The 19,170-nt window shown below is 47.8% G+C and overlaps 2 protein-coding genes and 1 long non-coding RNA gene across 4 annotated transcripts; 1 reads left to right on the top strand and 2 right to left on the bottom strand.

The window, feature by feature from the left end:
* The first annotated feature begins 1,892 nt into the window (after positions 1–1,892).
* On the top strand, positions 1,893–12,825 carry LOC107076023 (uncharacterized). Of its 2 annotated transcripts, XR_001477457.2 has the most exons (3): positions 1,893–2,442; positions 11,824–11,924; positions 12,740–12,825. It is a non-coding gene; the product is annotated as an uncharacterized lncRNA (long non-coding RNA). The 2 variants fall into 2 exon arrangements; XR_011189919.1 differs by lacking the exons at positions 11,824–11,924; positions 12,740–12,825 and adding an exon at positions 7,380–7,889.
* LOC102690849 (erythroblast NAD(P)(+)--arginine ADP-ribosyltransferase-like) lies at positions 4,968–8,915 on the bottom strand. The gene is made up of 3 exons (XM_015339334.2): positions 8,757–8,915; positions 6,453–6,541; positions 4,968–5,803 (listed from the first exon to the last, which is right to left on the bottom strand). Exons 2-3 carry the CDS (start codon positions 6,516–6,518, stop codon positions 5,015–5,017), a joined length of 855 nt encoding a protein of 284 aa, XP_015194820.2. The 5' UTR covers positions 6,519–6,541; positions 8,757–8,915; the 3' UTR covers positions 4,968–5,014.
* LOC107076022 (erythroblast NAD(P)(+)--arginine ADP-ribosyltransferase-like) lies at positions 10,549–15,982 on the bottom strand. Its single transcript, XM_069191444.1, has 5 exons — positions 15,839–15,982; positions 15,172–15,260; positions 12,745–13,493; positions 11,793–11,948; positions 10,549–11,546 (listed from the first exon to the last, which is right to left on the bottom strand). Exons 2-5 carry the CDS (start codon positions 15,235–15,237, stop codon positions 11,534–11,536), a joined length of 984 nt encoding a protein of 327 aa, XP_069047545.1. The 5' UTR covers positions 15,238–15,260; positions 15,839–15,982; the 3' UTR covers positions 10,549–11,533.
* Between the last annotated feature and the right edge of the window lie 3,188 nt (positions 15,983–19,170).

The raw sequence follows: 19,170 nt of genomic DNA on the forward strand, positions 1-19,170 counted from the left end.
CGAGATATAGCGCCTTGTTTTTCCGGTGATCACGTGAACATGCACGGTGACTTTGACCTCTAGTGACCTTGTCTTCCGGGTTCAAGTGTTTAGCTCGTACCGTTAACATTTTAAAGACAATCAATATCCATAAACATGAGCCTCCTTAGATGTGAATAACACTAAGACATGACGCATGCCAACAAGTTTACCATCTATGACATAAACCAGTGGTTGTAATGTATGTAAAATCACCGAGATTGTAAGATCTATGGTTTTTATTTTCTAAGGTACGTTTTCCTTTTCTTTGTTGCCAAACACCTAACTGTGGGATACCATCGCGACAAGACCCCCACAGCATGTCCTGATAGGAACTCCATGTATATCGCGGCAGTGTATATCACGACTGGTGCCATGCTTCCATGCCACCCTGACAACAAAGGTCTCATATCAGGACATGATATAACCAGATAGTACGTGTTGCAATATATGGACTTTGTGTTGCGACATGGGGTCAGCATATCCTGTAAGAGTATTGTAACGCAACGGGGGCTCAGGCGGGCGCCCTTGCCGCATTAGGTCGGCCCCTGCACCGTCCGGGGCTCGAACCCGGGACTTCCGCGTCTCTCTGCAGCGACCTAGCCCCGTGAGCCAAAGAGAGATCTCTCTACAGCCCAGTAGCTGTGGTCCTGCTATCACAGGGAAGGGCGGTGACGTCACCCGCTCTGGTACGCCGGCTCTTACACACACTGCTTGTCGGCCGTAAGCGTTACAGTATGTTCTATCACAGCATATGGACTCCATTACGTGACATGAGGACGGGGGATTTCGTCGGGGGTATGTCATATCGCGATATACGGGCTTCATGTCGTGACATGGGCGTGACAGTTTTGGTCATATCGCGATATATGGACTCCATGTCGCGACATGGGGGGGGGGGGGGGGAGTTTTGGCTGGGTATGTCATATCGCGATATGCGGGCTCTATGTCGCGACATGGGCGGCGGGGGCTTTTTGTCGGGGTATGTCATATCGCGATATATGGACTTAATGTCGCGACAGTGGTGCCATGACCGTGATGCGTGCACTCCTATCGTGACATGCTATCGGAGTCGTGAACGCGCTGTGGATGCCACGACATTCTTTGTCTGCTATTCAGTTTTGACCTAAGTGCGACTTCTCTTAGATTGATCAGTAATTGGAAACCAATGGATTTGTTACTGTATAATCCAGCGTGTTCATACAGCACGCACGCTACACACAGAACTTCCGCTGTGGCGCTTTACCCAATCAGAGTGTCGTTTCTCACTCTTCACCCAATCGCGACCCGAACTGTTCGGGGGTTTAGCCAATCACGGGTCTGAGAGCTGCTCAAGCTAGCAGCGCCAGGTGGATCGGCTAGTCTACTGTCAATGAGAATCTTTTTTTTTAAATGCTTTATTTGCAAAATAACTACATGGGCTTATTTTTTTAACGTCTTTATTGATTCACAATGTCCCGTACTCTTCAGAATAAATACATTTTTTATTTGCAATATAAATGTCTCCGCTGCTTCCTATAATGAATACATGGTATTTGAATAATTTTAATCGTTAATATTTAAGGAAACACAAAGATAAAAGCACTGTGAGCTCATCGCTTCATGTTTGCGCATAAGACCCCTGTAGATACAACACACGGATAATGTTTATTAAAGAAATCAGATATATGTTCACTTCTGTTATGTGAAAATAAAATATATGGACTTGCCGCGGTCCGCAGGTGCGAGACGGTGGACTTTCCAGTATTGCTTCTCGGATGTGTTATTTACTACCCGCGACAACCTTGTACGTTGTGTCCCTTAAAAAACACCGTGGTTCTTTTTCACGTTAACGAATGTGCTTTAAATAAAAAGTGCAACAGTGGTCTTGTTGTTCGTAAAGTTGCAGATTCAAGCCTTTTTGAACACGTGGCTCGACAGACGGGTCGAATCTTTACATGTCCCTTGGTGCGCGTGTTTATTTAAGAAGGAGACAGTGAGAAAAAAGCAGACCGCTACGAAGTATGAAGACGTGCTCGTTAAAGCCTCTTGGTAAGAACATGCAACTGTTCGCTAGTGTTTACTTTTTCAGACTACACCCGCAACTCTTCTGATTAGGGTATGTGATATTCTTGACATTTAATTTTCCTGCTCACGGAAACGCACAGAAGACACTGATATTAAATGCAAAATCCACCGCCCACCCGGGCAGAGGAACACAGTTGCAGAACTGTAACTCTCACACCGGTAACAGACGCTTGAACTCGGCAGACGGGGTCACTGGAGGTCAAAGTCACCGTGCGTGGTCACGTGATCACCGGAAAAACAAGGCGTTATATCTCGGGAACGAAAACAGTACAAACCGGTCCAAACGCAGCACTAACGGATGAGGTGGATTTAATCGTTTGTGCTGTCTGTAGGGGGGCTGACTTCATGGAGCTCAAGGTAAACCCTGCATGGTATTTTAAATACAATATTTCGGACGGATTTTGAATCTTGCGTTTTGCAACGCATACGTTTTGCATAACTTCAGAGGAACTCGTAAAACTACTGAACAGTCTAAAAGCAGGCATACGAAATACTTAGAACTGTTATAAGCAACAAGTGAAAATGAGCTCTTGCAGCTTTTCTTTAGATTCCTTATATGAGAGACCTTTGCAAACTAGCCGTCATTTGAACGGGAATTTGCCGACTCTTAGACAGTGACGAGATTATCGCCATATTCAATTCCAAGCCCCGACCCTGCCTCTGGTCTAGAAGACCAAAACCTCACAACAGAGGCAGGCACTGATTGTGTGTGTGTCCGCCGTGGTACAGTAGCGTTCGGCAGCCTCGGTAATTGTTGCTTAACCTGTGTGTGTTTGTGAGTGAGAGAGAGAGAGACAGTATGTGTATATGAGGTTCCGCTAATTGTGCTGTTTGATTATACCGCTCGAGGATTGGAGGGGTGCCCATATGCTGGCAGGACGGCCAGTTAGAGCCCCGACCACCCACTTTTGCACAGGCCCACCCAAAAATCAATTCCTGGCCACGCCCCTGCTTTTACCGAACACCACAGGAAGCATGATGTGTGTCGTGCAAAATGTTTTGTTGAGGTCGGAACAGCACAACCATCGCATTGAATACAAAGTACATGGTGCTGTTTAAAAACCCTAGATATGAACTACAGATTACTGTGCTGGCCTGTCAGATGTATCTCGGTAAACCCATTATTTTGGAAGCGTTCGAAGACGCTACTAGCAGCCTCTAGGTTACTTGCGGATGGATTTAAGTGCAAGCACACTTAAGCACACCGATCGAGACAGGTCTTTCCTCCCAGATGTACCAGTGGCTTGTGTATTCACACAATCTGAAAGCCGATGATTTCACACGCGCAGTGTGGGTCACAGTCGAGAAATCGCACTCAGGCTGTGAGCGTGTCTTCCCGCGTGGCTGTCTCACAGTTACCAGTAAGAGCTGCACCCCGCCAGCACAAAGCTCTTCTCCGTGGGGCTTCCGACAACCTTGTTCAGACAATCGCGGAAATCGCTCTGAAGACCCTGAAAGGAAAGATACCTCTAACTTCTGAACAGTCTGGGGCCCTGAAGAAAAGGCGTGTTTCTAAAGACTCTGAGCAAAAAGGGTGTTTCTCTTCAAAGAAACTCTTAGTTAACCATCCGGAAGGTTTTAGTGGGACATGAGTGAGTAGTGTGAAGTCAGTCGGGCTTTCTGTCTATTAGCCATCTTACAAGCAATGTTTGTGCTGGTTCAATAAAAGTTTTCTTTTTAATTAAAAGCGAATCAGGCGTCTGTGCACCGGAGAAGCACTGCCGCCCTGTGGCGGCATCTGGTACTGCACAGAACCTCCTCTCCCTGTTCCCTCTCTCAAAGTCGGCTTCAAGAGCCGTACTGCAATGATCGATGAATTCCAAGGTTTCCAAAGTTAGACAGCATCAAAATAATTACAAAGCAAATCGAAAAATAAAACATTTGACAGCGGGCAGCACGTTGCTCAGGGATTAACTTTGCCACCTCAAAGCGCTGGGGCCCTGGGTTCAGTTGCTATCTGTGTGGAGTTTGCATGTTCTCCCCATGTTCAAGTGGGTTTCCTCTGAGTGCTCCAGTTTCCTCCCACACTTCAAAGACATACTGGCTGAAAACGTGGCCCTGTTGTGAGTGTGTTTGTGTCTGCGATGCCCTGTCTTACCGTGTGTACACTGCCTCGTGCCCGCTGCTTGCTGGGATAGGCTCCAGCTCCCCCTGATCCTGTACTGCGTTAAGTGGTTAGAACATGGATGGGTTCTTTGACAGGTTAATTCCTGAGTTTCCTCCCCCAGTAGGATTGTAAATAGTTCTGATTCTGCTAGATGTGGGAATTCTGGGATTAGATGTATTATTTTAGGGAAGAATGTTTTATCAACCCAGAGTTTCTCGCTGTACAGCAGAAAATGCATCTCTGTTGCTGCCTTCACCTTGGTGGCTGTGGTCACTGAGCCTGTCCTCTCTGGACAGCCACGTCTGTCTGTGTCCAGTTTCTATGGCCAGGCTGTGGTCACTGAGTCTGACCTCTCTGGGCAGCCATCTGATCCATTTGAAGCTTTATAGTGACTGTCTGTGTCCAGGCTGTGGTCACTGAGCCTGAACTTCATCATTATCTGTTTCTCTTTGCTGTTTCTTACCTTGCTCAGATAGTCAGCTAGTGTGTCATATCAGGGACCTGTAGCGTTCCAGCGTGTGTGGTGTTGGTGTGATTGTATCCCAGTGGGTGAGGCAGTGTTGTCTGGCTGGTGCTGTGATGTGGTTGACTTTGATTTGTGCTGTTGTAGCTGTGCTGCCGGTTCAACAGGGCCTTGTAAAGGTGTTCAGTGCTCAATCCTGAGTAATTGCTTTCAGGATTCAATCCCGGTACCTGCACATGTTTGGTATTTGTGCTTAAAGTGTGGATGTTGCTTCAACATTCAATGCCTGTGACAAAACACCAGATTGAAAAGTTACGCGGTACTTGCTTTTAATTCAGTATTCAAGAGACACAAGCCATTCACGAGTCATTCTGAGTCATGTCCGGTGTTGGCTGCTTCTTTGAAAGTATTTGCCCTTTCCTGCCGGCGTTCCTGTCCTCGAACAGCTGGCAGTTCAGGTTGCTCTGCAGGCCGCGGCTCTCCAGAAGGATGACCCTTCTGCACTCTCTCAGGGAGGAGTCTGCCTGCCCCTCTCTCACCTCGAACTTCTCATGGGGGGGCACCAGCACCTCCCGCTCCCTGGGGAGCAAGGACAGGTTCCCCAGTTCCGCCCCCAGGCACGTCAGGATCTGGAAGCAGGTCCTCCTGCCGAAGCCCTTGGCTACCTTGGGGTCCAGAGAAGTGGAGGTGAAGGAGCTGAACCGGACCTGGCGGCCGGTGTGGGCGGAGAACGTGTGCACGGACCCCCGGAACGTCCAGCGGCACTGTTTTCCGGAGTGCTCCTGCAGCAGGCGGATGGAGTCGGCCAGGAGGAAGTGCAGGGCCTTGTACTGGAAGGAGTCCCTGTAGCTCCTGCCCTGGGTGCGCACTGCGCTGTTGAATTCCTTGTAGATGGGGAAATTCACCTCGCGGGTGTAGACGTGGATGGCGATGGCGTGGTTGTAGGTCATCCCGGGTGCGAGGTCAGCCAGAGTCTTATTCTTAAACTCCCTCTGAGCGTGTTTCCAAGCCTTGCTAAGCTTTTCCACCAGTTCCTTTGTGAGGAGGGTCCTGCTGACTGCTTCTGCCATCTGATGGTTACACTGCATGTAGGCATCATCGACGGAATCGGGGCACATGCTCATTATGATCTGGCTTGGGACCCGAACCTGCAGAAGAATTCGAGTTCATTCCAGGATTTGCAGTGCTCTCAAGACAGTCTGATCCACTCCAGGCTTTACACTGCTCTCAGACACACTCCCACTGCACAGCGGACTGATCCGCTCCAGGATTTACACTGCTCTCAGACACACTCCCACTGCACAGCGGTCTGATCCACTCCAGGATTTACACTGCTCTCAGACACACTCCCACTGCACAGCAGTCTGATCCACTCCAGGATTTACACTGCTCTCAGACACACTCCCACTGCACAGCGGTCTGATCCACTCCAGGATTTACACTGCTCTCAGACACACTCCCACTGCACAGCGGTCTGATCCACTCCAGGATTTACACTGCTCTCAGACACACTCCCACTGCACAGCAGTCTGATCCGCTCCAGGATTTACACTGCTCTCAGACACACTCCCACTGCACAGCGGTCTGATCCACTCCAGGATTTACACTGCTCTCAGACACACTCCCACTGCACAGCGGTCTGATCCACTCCAGGTCTTACACTGCTCTCAGACAGACTCTCACTCCACAGTGGTCTGATCCATTTGAAGCTTTATAATGACTGCATAGAACTTTGATCCACTCCAGGTCTTACCAGATACAGTGTCATCCACGTACTAGAAACTGAATAAAACGTACCTGTCTGGACTCCACAGCCACTAAGAGACCAGTCATCACCATCATCATCAGGGTCTTCATCTCCATGTTGCTCTGTTGAGCTGGGTCACCTGGAAACGCGTGAAGAAGTGTTAATTGAATATACTGCAACTGTTACAGACAGGAGCCACAGTTCCCACGAGGACCTGCTGCAGGAAGATGCCACATTTGCCTGGGCAGTTTTCCCATGGGCGTGTGAGGAATGATGGTCCACTGAGAATCGGAGTTGGCAGAGGGTGTGGGTACATATTGCACATCTGGCCTGTTGGGTAATCAGTATTAAATTGATCCCAGGATCTCGTCCAGCTGTTTCTTGAAAGAAGCCAGTGTGTCAGGTTTAACAAAATGGCTGGGCAGCTTGTTTCACACTCCCACCACCCTTTGTTTAAAGGAGTGTCTCCTGTTCGCAGTTTTATTGCACTTTCCTGTAGTCCCCACTGTTTCTTGTCTTGGAGATTGAAGAACAACCCCCCTGCTGGTTTTCTGTCGGGTCAGGAGGAAGTGTGATTGCTCTCTGGCTCAGGTGTGGGCTGAGCCAGGCAGGCAGCTCTGGGTGTGTATACAGGCCACAGTGCCACCACAAAAGTACAGATAGGAATATGTGTCCAGAGTCTCCACTAGGGTGCTTGAAAGCTAATTTGATGGCTGTGGCTTGTTTTCAAGTAGACTATTCCTGCATTCCTACTATATATTTATACCGTATATTTATGCTTTTGCTGATAAGAGAGCAAGCTCTTACAAAGACTAGACTCAGGGCAACAAAGGAAAATCAGGCTTTAAAGTATTTATGCCAGTAAGTATTTAATTGATCCCATTATGTCAGCCTGAAAAGCCCGTGGGCGGCCATGCCATGGCCTGGGCACTGCTGCTTTCTGTGCCACTGACATCACAGCCTTCTTCTCCACACAGGCCAAGACAAGGGGCGGCTGCCACCACTGCAGGACACGCCCACCTCTGCCACACTGTCTGCAGTCATGCTACTGACTGGATGTCAGACGATCCACGCTGACAGGCTGAAGGAACTGAGTCTCTTTAGTCCTGAACAGAGAGAGTTATGATCTGATTTAAGGCCTTGACAGTGGAACAAGCTACCCTGCCATGTCATTGAAGATGACATGCTGCCTTGTTTCAAGAACAACCTGATCTCATTAGTAAATGAACAAGTAATAGGTTTATTCCATGCTGAAAAAAGAAGAAAGAAAACACAAAGTTCCCACCTCACACCTAAAGAAGGCTCCACAGCTGAAAAACGTGTTTTCTTTCTTCTTTTTTTCAGCATGGAATAAACCTATTACTTGTTCCTTTGCAGCTACACATGCTGACGCAGCTACCCACCTGAACTACTCATTAGTAAATACACTACAAAGAGTTTCTGCTTGTTTGGAATACCAGGAACATGTATGTAAGTTTGTGCCTGCTCATGTGCTCATTTGTGTGTTTGTTTTAAAGTACAGTTCTTAATTAAGTAGTATTTTCTTTACTGGATCATACATATTTTGACCTTTGTGCAGGTTTTCATTAACTGTGGTTTAGGGCTCATTTGTAGAATGAACCTGGAGAACTGGAGCATGTCTGCACTCCCCTGTGGACCCTGTCATTAGCAGCTGTTAACAAACATGAGCTACTGTCCCTTAACCACACACCCCTAGAATGCTGCTCAGTATCAGAACTGATTTGCTGACAAGGTCTGGTCCAATCAAGGTCCAAATCAGAAAAAGAGACCTCAGAATTAAGCTAGATCTCAATCTCATTACTCTTACTCTCGGAGAGCAGGAGTCAGGTGAGTTTGATCTCAGTCTTGTTACTCTCAGAGAGCAGGAGTCGGGTGAGTTTGATCTCAGTCTTGTTACTCTCAGAGAGCAGGAGTCGGGCGAGTTTGATCTCAGTCTCGTTACTCTTACTCTCGGAGAGCAAGAATCGGGTGAGTTTGATCTCAGTCTCGTTACTCTTACTCTCTGAGAGCAGGAGTCGGTGAGTTTGATCTCAGTCTTGTTACTCTTACTCTCTGAGAGCAGGAGTCGGTGAGTTTGATCTCAGTCTTGTTACTCTCAGAGAGCAGGAGTCGGGCGAGTTTGATCTCAGTCTCGTTACTCTTACTCTGAGAGCAGGAGTCGGGCGAGTTTGATCTCAGTCTCGTTACTCTTGCTCTCCAAGAGCAGGAGTTGGTGAGTTTGATCTCAGTCTTGTTACTCTCAGAGAGCAGGAGTCGGGCGAGTTTGATCTCAGTCTCATTACCTCTTACTCCCGAGAGCAGGAGTCGGGTGAGTTTGATATCAATCTTGTTACCTGTTACTGTCCGAAAGCAGGAGTCAGGTCAGTCCCTCTCAGTGCGGAGATAGGCATGCTGTACTTTGTCCCTGCTGTTTGAGCTGTTTGAGACCTCTGTTCACAGGCAGGGTCCCCAGAACCTCTGAGCGCAGACAGACTTAGTCTGGTGTTTCTCACCTGCCTTATAAGGAGCTGTTGTGAGAGAAACATTCTGTGTATCCGTGAAGATAAGGAGATCTTTAAAATCTTGTGGGTTTTCTATTTCTGTTTGAGGTTTTCACACTTCACAGTCTTCTCCTCTACCCTGAAGGTTACAGTGTAGCTACTTAGCAGAGGTGTGAACTTGTTAGGAGACTCTCACCCGGTCTGCTGCTGCATTTGAACATCGACCCAGGACATGCTGAGAGCTGCTCTCTCTCGGGACAGTAAGGGACACGAAGAATGAAGCAATTCAGCGAGTCTTTAAAGAAAACCCTCAAACACTAGGAGAACACGCAGACTCCACTCAGACAGATCCCTGAGCCCAGACTTAAACCCAGGACCCTAGAACTGTGTGGCAGCTGCATTAACTCGCCATACCAAGGCTCAGCCTTTAGTAACATAGATTCTTTATCAAAATCTGAAACATAGTAGAATCAACACGTAAGAATCAACAAACATACACTCGGCGATATGAATGAAAATGAGACTTATTCTCACTGGCTTGAGAATAGCTGACACTGTTGGGCAGGAAGCCCTGAGAGCACAGGGACACAGGCTCTCTTGAAATGGGTGCAGTATCAGCCAGAACTGGCCCAGAAGGGGGGGGGGCGTGGTCACAGTCAAGTCAGCAGATTAAGTGCAGCTTTGCAGTCGCACCCAGGCAGGTTTAAACAGCCGAGTCTTCCAATCAGGGCTGATCACACAGGCATCTGACAGGAGTCAGCAAACTCCTGAAAGACACTGGTGTTGTCAGTCCAACCAAGTGATTCAGGATCAGCAATGAGGCAGCTGGAAATGAAGAGAAAGTGCAGTAATGACTGATAATAGGAGGCAGCTATATACTTTTTAATTGCTCAAATTTGAAAATATTTTGAATATTTAAACATTTCGCTTCGTACTTTTTTTAAATGGGTTTCTTTAGTCATTTTTTATATACATTGGTTAAATAAGAAGCTATTTCTTGAAGAATCCCTGATCCTCCATACATGACAGGAGGTACAAGTTGTCCAGCCATGATATTGAAGCCGATACCCTGGCTTCTTTCAAGAAACTCCTGGATGAGATCCTGGGATCAGTTAAGTACTAATGATCCACCGGGCCAGACGGGCAGAACAGCCTCCTGTCGTTTGTGACCTTTCACCCCCCTGACTGTGTATTGTGGTTGTGAAAGGATAAGGGTTCTCTCAGGGGTGCCTACAGAGCTGTCATATCGGAAATGACATTAAAAGCATTTTGAAGCAAGGGATTCAAAGAAGGACAGTATGGATGTTCTTCCTGGGTTTCCTCAAGTGCTCCAGTTTCTCCTCTAGAGATAGGACATACTGAGAGGTTAATAGGCTTCTGGGAAAACTGGCCCTGGTGTGAGTGTGCGTGTCTGCCCTGTGATGGACTGACGTTCTGCCCAGGGTGTACCCTGTCTTGTGCCCGTTGCTTGCTGGGATAGGCTCTGGTCCCCCGAGACCCTGAATAGGATAAAGTGGGTAGGAAATGGCTGGAATTCAAGGAGTTCAGGGGGAAGTCCCCATCACACATTGACAGCTTCGGGTGGGGATCGGATTCTGTGACCTGGCAGTACAAGGGAAAGACATTCATTACACCAAGACAGCAGTAGGTTTTAATAAGTGTTTTTTATTCATGCTTTTCTTGCTGAGCACAATAGCGAAGCGCGGGGGCAGTGAGATGCAAGAACAGAGGAAAATCCCAAAGTTGTGCAGAGATTTCCCTGTAAAGCTATTTAACTATTCCAAGCAAGACTCTCCGTCCATCTGCACTGTTGACACTTACAGTATATGCAGTGATGAAAGAAAACCCATCAGAAAATAGACAAGATGTTACTGGGTGTCATCTACCGACTCAATGCTGTGTGTGTTGATCTCTTTGTTTTATCAATCGCTAGCACACCTTCACACGGTGTTCTATCAGAGCAGCGCACGACCAGACTGAGGGAACACAGGCTCTGAAACACAAGCTGTGATGGACACTGGACACAGCTGTGTCCATCAGATCAGAGTCCACACCTCTCTGTGGCTGTCAGAGAGGAGTGGACTCTGATCTGATGGACGCTGATGTCTTAAAAGAGTGGACTCTGATCTGATGGACGCTGATGTCGTAATGAAGTGGACTCTGATCTGCTGGATGCTGATGTAATGGAGTGGACTCTGATCTGCTGGACACTGATGTCTTAAAAGAGTGGACTCTGATCTGATGGAAGCTGATGTTGTAATGGAGTGGACTCTGATCTGCTGGACGCTGATGTCATAATGGAGTGGACTCTGATCTGCTGGACGCTGATGTCATAATGGAGTGGACTCTGATCTGCTGGACGCTGATGTCGTAATGGAGTGGAGTCTGATCTGATGGACGCTGATGTCGTAATGGAGTGGACTCTGATCTGATGGACGCTGATGTCGTAATGGAGTGGACTCTGATCTGATGGACGCTGATGTCGTAATGGAGTGGAGTCTGATCTGATGGACGCTGATGTCGTAATGGAGTGGACTCTGATCTGATGGACGCTGATGTCGTAATGGAGTGGTGTCCCATCCCAGGAGTATTCTCCTTTGCGCCCGGTGCTTGCCTGGAAACATCATGAGCTACCCCACGACCCTGAAGTGAATGAAGCAGTTAGAACATGGATATGTGAATATATGTGAAGCAGGCTGAGATTTCTTATGTGTGATATTCTGGATGACACTGTACTGTAATAATACTGTTATTTAATAATCTCTCTCTACTTAAACCCTAACCACACTCAAACTCACATCTGACGTTTTGAGTTCCCTCCGTCTTCCTTCTCCTTCTACGAGTTAGAGGGTGTCCACAGTCATACTGTTCTCAGCAATTCTAACTTACCCATTAATCCTGCTTCTCTCTGGCTCCCGAGGATCCAGCTCCCAGGAGTGAGGCAGCACCTCCCAGCGAGTCAGCGAGTCTTCTTCCTTCTCTACCCCTGAGGGCCCAGCCCAGTCCTCAGGCAGCGAGCCAGTGAGTCGTCTTCCTTCCCTACCCCTGAGGGCGCAAGTCAGCAGTGAGACAGCGAGTCAGTGAGGCAGCGAGTAAAAGAGTCCTCTACCTTCCCTAGCCTGAGGGCCCAAGTCAGCAGTGAGGCAGCGAGTCCTCTTCCTTTTCTATCCCTGAGGCCCCAGCCCAGATACTCTGTACTTTGCTTTACTTTACTACTCAGACACTGTGTTAAACTACAAAAGATACTGTGTACTATTCTGTACTGTAACAATACAGTATAATTTTGTGATTTCTAATATGCGAAACTTTATACTACACTGTACTATAATGTTATAATACTGTGTTGTTAACCTAAGAGATCATAAACTTTAAGAACGGTATTAGAATTAAAGGCATTTACCTAGCTGAGCAGAGGATCAGGAGGAATCTGGAGAATTATGCTGGTTAATTTTAATCAAGAATAAAAATTCAACACACAGAAAGAGGCATGTGGACAACAGGGGAGACACAGAACAAGGAGGAAATGGGAGGAAGAAGAAGCATCAGGCGAGAGTAACCAGGACATGGTCTGCGTGATTGAGCATGAGATCTATGTGATCTTGTGTGCAGTCTATGCAATCCAGTAGGTGGTCTGTGTGATCCGGTATGAGATCTATGTGATACAGCGTGTAGTCTGTATCATCCAGTATGCAGTCTATGTGGTCTAGGTGATTTTGTGTGCAGTCAATGTGATCAAGCCTGTGGTTTGGTCTATGTAATCCAGTGTGTATTCAATTTGATCCAGCATGTGGTCTATGTGATCCAGTGTCTCAAAGGTATTAAATTGCACACTTTAGCTCACCTGGTGAAGAAAGAGCACTTCAGATTGCTGAAGGTCCCACTGGACACCAGAACGACCGTTTTCCCGGCGGCGGTCTTCCACACCGACTTCACGGCGAACATCTCGAAGGGCGGGATCAGCACCTCCTGTTCGCTGGCGAAGGCGGAGAAGGCGCTGATGTCCGCGCCGTAGCAGGTGGTGATCCTGAAAAAGGTCGTCTGGCCGAATCTCTTGGCAACGCGCGGTCTCGCGGAGGTGGAAGTGAAGCTCCCAAAGCGAATGTATCCATTGGGCGTGACCTGGAACCTCAACCTCGTGCCGCGGTACACCGCGCGGCACCCCGGCCCCTGCAGTCTCTTCAGCAAGCGCAGGGCGTCCGTCAGCAGGAAGTGCAGGGCCTTGTAGCGGTAGCGGAGCCGGTAGAGGTGCCTGCTTCCTCCCTGGCTGCGGGTGGCTGCGTTGAACGAGCGGTAGACTGGCGGCCTCTCCATGGTGTACACCCGGAGGGCCCTGGCGTGTTCGACGGTCGCCCCTGGAATGTAGTGCGTGTAGATCGCGGAATTCCAGGCTACGTTCAGCTCCGCGTTCATGTTCCTCTCTCGATGCAGCAGCCCCCCGGGCCTGGTGACTTCCTGCAGCATCTTCCTGTGGCAGCCCGCGTACTGATCGTCCACGGAGCTCTGGGCCATGTCCAGCCGCACGGGCCCGAGCCAGTCCTGCGCACAGCACAGCCGTGACTCGGCAACGGCATCCTTCTCAAGAGCCGAGTCCTGCGTCAAGGACAAGAGTCGCGGCCGATGAACGAATTGGTCTGATTACAGCCCCGCTTCGAACCCCCGCTTCGCGCTTCGCTCTGTGGGGAACCCGCCTGTGATTCGGGCCGCGACAACGGCTCTCGGGGGGGGGGGGAACACGGCCACCCTCATTGCTCACCGGAGAGCCTCTGGGTTCCGAACGCAAAGTTACTGGGCTTTTGGTGGAAAAGGCTAGGCCCCTCCCCGAGCTGGGGAATTCTGGGTACGGCGTGGTTCACAGTGTGATAATTCTGTGTTTAAACTGGAGGTCTGAAGATCAGTCATCCTGTATTTAAGATGAAATTTGCTTCTGTGGGTTCTCAGTTACTGTGTTGTCATGGTGAAGAATAGTTAATGGGCAGAGGCAGATGACCAGATGGGTCTATGAGCTCCATGAAACTGGCCCCTCTACAAATAGCACCAACGATGGAACCAGTCTCGTTCCTTAGCTGCTGTGTTTCTGCTGTGCCATTGGCAGTTGTGCTCGGATGTTAGAATCGTGTGGTCTGAATTGTCATTGCTACGCAGCTGATTCTCACCTGGAACCGAGGTCTCGTTACCAAGGATTATGAAATGCCGGCTAAATCGTTTTGGAAGGAAATGCAATTGTTTGCTAATGTTCCCCTTTTAAGACTCAAATGGCAACTTTTGCGATTACGATATTGGAGACAGCTTTAATTTTACTGTGCACCCAAACGCACAGTAAAGAGTGGTATTCAAGTCCACCCCACCCCACTCCCATCCTCCCCAGTCGGACTGAGAAAGCCAATCGCGGGCGTTGTTATCCTCTCCTCCAGTAATTCAGTACATGATCTGGCCAGAGGGCGTTACTAACGATAAAGTTCCTCGTAGACAATCGCACGATTACCTGAAAAATAAGGCACTCTATCTTTGGAATGAAAACAGCTTGGAAACTACTTTCAACAGCCCAAACCAGCAGTAACAAACGCCATCATAGTGGGGCTGAACGATGACACCCCCCAGAGAAAAGAAGGCGCTATATCTTGGGAATGAAAGCAGTTGGGGGACACGCACACCGGCACAAAGGAAGCACTAACGAGTGAGACCGGCTGCAGTATTTGTGCTGTTGTAGAGGGGAAACATCATGGAGCTCTCATTTGTCATGTAGATTACAAAAGTAAATGATGAAAGCAACTATTGCTTCATTTGAGCTTCTGTCAGACAAGAGAAGATTGCATTTCCTGTCTTAACATTCGTGTGCAGGAAAATTTAATTTTCCCGAAAAGGTTTGTGCAGAAATTTCCGGATAAACCAATAGAAATTGTTCCGAGTTACACTATAGCTACTAATGGATAGTTATTCCCTCTGACTTCAGGTACAAACCATGGAGTGTGTGCAACAGGACCGCACGGGTGGGAATCTGGAGAGAAGACCATGATGATGAACCCTGGGCTCCCTTCACTGACGCTCGTGGCCCTCCAGTCAGTCCTACTGGAAGGGATGGGCTACAGTGCCAGTAGAAGAGGCTTTGCCAGGAAAAAGTTGTGTACTGCCTAAGGCAGGATCAAATGCTCTTTAACCTGTTCGCAGAGCTGATGTGTGGCTTTCACGGTTTCAGTGAGAGAATCTGTGGTGAATCCTAAACCCAGGGAAAACCAGAACCAAATCCCAGAATGAAACGGAACCGAAGTACCTCTCTGGGCTCCGCAGCCACAGCCAGCAGGAGCACAGCCAGCGCCCTCAGCAGGATCGTCTCCATGTCAGCCTCACGAGCTCGTCAACCTGGAGGTTTAAAGCAGTCAAACAGAAGAACAGTGAAACTTTTTTTTTCAACACACCAGAGGCATGCGCTCTGACTGCCCGGTTTCCAGCGAACCTCAGATTGCCACCAAGAGGACCCCAGACTGGCCCCAGGGGACTACAGAGTCTATAGCCCAGATCACCCCAGACTGGCCCCAGGGGACTACAGAGTCTATAGCCCAGATCACCCTAGACTGGCCCCAGGGGACACCAGACTGGCCCCAGGGGACTACAGAGTCTATAGCCCAGATCACCCCAGACTGCCCCCAGGGGACCCCAGACTGGCCCCAGGGGACTACAGAGTCTATAGCCCAGATCACCCCAGACTGCCCCCAGGGGACACCAGACTGGCCCCAGGGGACTACAGAGTCTATAGCCCAGATCACCCCAGACTGGCCCCAGGGGACACCAGACTGGCCCCAGGGGACTACAGAGTCTATAGCCCAGATCACCCTAGACTGGCCCCAGGGGACTACAGAGTCTATAGCCCAGGTCCTGTCTGCTCTCCTCCTGGTTTGATATGGAGGCAGCCCCAGAGCTCATCTGCAGCTCTTACTCACCAAGAGCAGGAGTCAGGTGAGTCACTCTTCCAGAGTCTTTCCTGTTTGATTTCCGTGTGCCCCAGCACAGTCCAGGCAGAGACAGCGAAACCCCAGAACCTCTTGAGCACAGAGAGGAGAGTGAGTTCAGCTGAGGTCAGCACGACAGCATTTATATTGGTCCAGTGTTTGGCATCTCATTCCTGCCTTATAAGGAGATGTTACCAAGAAATTTATTTTGATCTTGAAATACATGTTTTTTTGGCCTCCGATCTTGTCAGGTCTCTGGTTTGCCTTCTTCCCCATCACAGTTATTGTGAAATGATGTGGCCGTAGTGAGAGCAGATAGCATCTCACATAGTGGAGGCTTCTGGACAAAAGCATCTGCAGGCCTATCTTTTAACCAAGACTTGGTCAGTTAATAAGGTCTTAAAATGCTGAGCACTGAAAACGATACAGAGTGGATTCTGAAAAGTTATTTTCTCTTTATTTATATTCCTATTACCTATTATTTTTCTCCCTCACAGATTTATATCCCTGCTATCATCCTCTCTCCTTCACACCTTAAGAGGGTCAACAGTTGAAACTTCCCAATTCTTCTTTACGTTGTAGAATTAACCTCTGCTTATTCCATTGCTGTTGACTTGCCACTTGAAACTGTTCCTTGTTCCTTGTCGAATTTATTACATGCTAAATTGCAGTGTTGTGTGCAGGATATGAAAACTAAAGACAGTTTTGTATTACTGGTGAGAAGCTAATACTGTTGTTACTGTAGATGCATGTTATATGGGTATTGTCAGCCTATCTCACTGATTTACTCAGATACTAGGATGTATGCTAAGGTGCGATCACATTGGCTAGATGGTCCAAATTAGTTCACAATGATCAGAAAGGCTGTATTAAAGGACATCTGGAAGACGTTATCCAGTTGTTGAAGTCGATACCCTGGCTTCTTTCAAGAAATGGATCCTCAGATTAATTAGCTAATAACAACAGGCTTGACGTGCTGAATGCCCTATTTTTCATCTGTGTGTAATTTCTCTCCTACGCTGTTCTCTGCTCTCATATGCCTTACATTCCTGCTTCCTTCTTCTCTCTTCTTCACACCCAAAGAGGCTCTTCAGCCAAAAACAATCCATCTTCCTTTTTTTCAAAGCGGAATTAAAACTTACAAGTTCCTCTTCACGGTTTTACTATCAACCAGGTCTTAATGCTTCTGTATACGTGATCTTTCATTATGTGTGTAGGTTCCTTTCAGCTTCACCACTCTTTTGGTGAAGAGTCCCTGCTAGTGTGTCTCAGCAGTGTGGTGCAGATGGTTGAGTTGATGGAAACCTCAGGCTTTGAAAGAGGCTGAGAGCTATTTGTTCAGAAAACCACACTTCTGCAGAACAGAAGCATGTTTGTCTCTCCTTCAGGTCAGTAGTGAACGTAACTACGGAGGCAGGGACATGTTGAGTTTTCTCTCACACACTTTAACATCATTTGAAATGTGGTGAAAAATGCTTTAAAAAATGCCTGCAACACAGATTCCCTAAAAGTGATCCAGTCTAGGTTTTACAGGCTGCCGGCTCTGTTACACACTGCGTTGATTAGGCTTTGTGATTTTTTAACTCTACTGATTTTTATGTGTATTGTGCTTTTGAAACAAGGTAACAGGCTTGATAGGTAGTGTGCATGGGTCATGCACACTCTGCAGTTGATAAGACCTGGAGTGGAGTCTCCACTCCAGTGCTGTGCAGTGCAGAGTGATTTCTAGAGCGAAGACAGAGAGGTGAACTTAATATGTTATTGCATGATTGTCTGTTGATAAATAACATCTGCTCTTATTGTACAGTGTATTCCTTACACCTCCACCACCACCAGTGTGCAGCCCCACCTGGATGATACAATGGCAGCCATAGTGCACCAGTACTCTCACCACACATCAGCTCTCAGTGGGGAGGAGAACAGAGTGATGAAGCCAGTTCAGAGATGGGGATTATTAGGAGGACATGATTGGTAAAGGCCAGGGGGAAACTTGACCAGGACACCGAGGTAACACCCCTTCTCTTTTCGAGAAACACACTGGGATTTCTAATGACCACAGACAGAGACAGGACCTCGGTTTAACATCTCATCCAAAGAATGGCGCCTTCTTTTACAGTATAGTGTCCCCTTAATTACAGTGGGGTATTAGGACCCACACAGACCACAGGGTGAACACCCCCTGCTGGCAACCTTAGTTTTTCCCAGGAGGTCTCACCCTCCAGGTACTGGCCAAGCTCACACCTGCTGAGCTTCAGTTGGTTGCCATTTGTGAGTTGCAGGATGATATGGCTGCTGGCCATATCATTTTATCATTCTATTTTATGTTGTGAATTTATCACACTGGTTCCCGCCAATGTGTTGGACATCGCACTAGAAACACCACAGCAACTGACAGTCTCTACTCCGCATGCCAATCAGCTGTGTTTGTTGCTGTGACAATGCTTGTTAAAGGAAGATCTGTTCCACCTGTGTATAATTACCAATCGCTAGGGAGAATGGATATTGTTCTTGCCAGCAGGTCAGGTTACAGCAATAAGCAGGCTGTCTGCCTGTTAGCATTTTAAAGGATTCATTGTTTTAATTTTATTTTACTTTAACTCAACTGTTGTTGTTTTAAAGGGACACATTGAGGAATGTCTTTCTCGCATTTTCAACCAATCTTAAGACTTGGTAATGTGCTCCCTCTAGTGGTCAAAAGGGTTTATGACAGTCCCACACTAGCACAGTGATAGTCAAACATTTTTGCCCCTTTAACGTGTTTGTTTTGTGCTTCCTTTTCTCATTTAACTGTACTTTCTAGCAGTTTTCACTTGTGGTTCTTTGCCTTTTGAATAGTTGTGCTAGGTCCTCTCTAAGACTAAAGAGACTCAGTTCCTTCAGCCTGTCAGTGTGGGACACTCCCTTCAGACTAAAGAGACGCAGGTCCTTCAGCCTGTCAGTGTACTTCATTCCCTTCAGCTTCATCTCACAACTGGGATCTTTAGGATACAAAGTGTTGAAATTAACCATTCAAACTGCCTGCATGAATGTGATATTCATAGCTGGACTACAAAGAATAAACCTCTGGGGACAAACCACAGAAGGAGTTGACTCAAAATTGACCAACATCATTGGAACAACAACTGAAACTTTATCTTATGGTCAGATGAAATTAAATCTGAGCTGTTCGGACCTTCTCATCATCATTTGTAACCTTTTGTTACATTCATGTACACTGTGCCATTTAGGTGTACAGCAAAATCACACAAATACAGCTCAATTCAACCTTTGTATCCTTCCATCCAGTAAGAGATCACACAAGTGCAGCTCAGTCTCAGTCGCTG

Source organism: Lepisosteus oculatus, chromosome 6 (assembly GCF_040954835.1).
Source record: "Lepisosteus oculatus isolate fLepOcu1 chromosome 6, fLepOcu1.hap2, whole genome shotgun sequence".
In the NCBI taxonomy this organism is placed as follows: Eukaryota; Metazoa; Chordata; class Actinopteri; order Semionotiformes; family Lepisosteidae; genus Lepisosteus; species Lepisosteus oculatus.

Bases quoted from the DNA above. Each gene is read 5' to 3' on its own strand.
- LOC102690849 (XM_015339334.2), bottom strand. From the start codon at position 6,518: ATGGAGATGAAGACCCTGATGATGATGGTGATGACTGGTCTCTTAGTG. The intron at 5,804-6,452 runs GTACGTTTTATT...ATTCTTCTGCAG, and splicing joins TGGCTGTGGAGTCCAGACAG to GTTCGGGTCCCAAGCCAGAT.
- LOC107076022 (XM_069191444.1), bottom strand. From the start codon at position 15,237: ATGGAGACGATCCTGCTGAGGGCGCTGGCTGTGCTCCTGCTGGCTGTG. The intron at 13,494-15,171 runs GTACTTCGGTTC...TCCTTGACGCAG, and splicing joins TGGCTGCGGAGCCCAGAGAG to GACTCGGCTCTTGAGAAGGA. The intron at 11,949-12,744 runs GTGAGCTAAAGT...TTGCGCCCTCAG, and splicing joins AAGTGCTCTTTCTTCACCAG to GGGTAGGGAAGGAAGACGAC.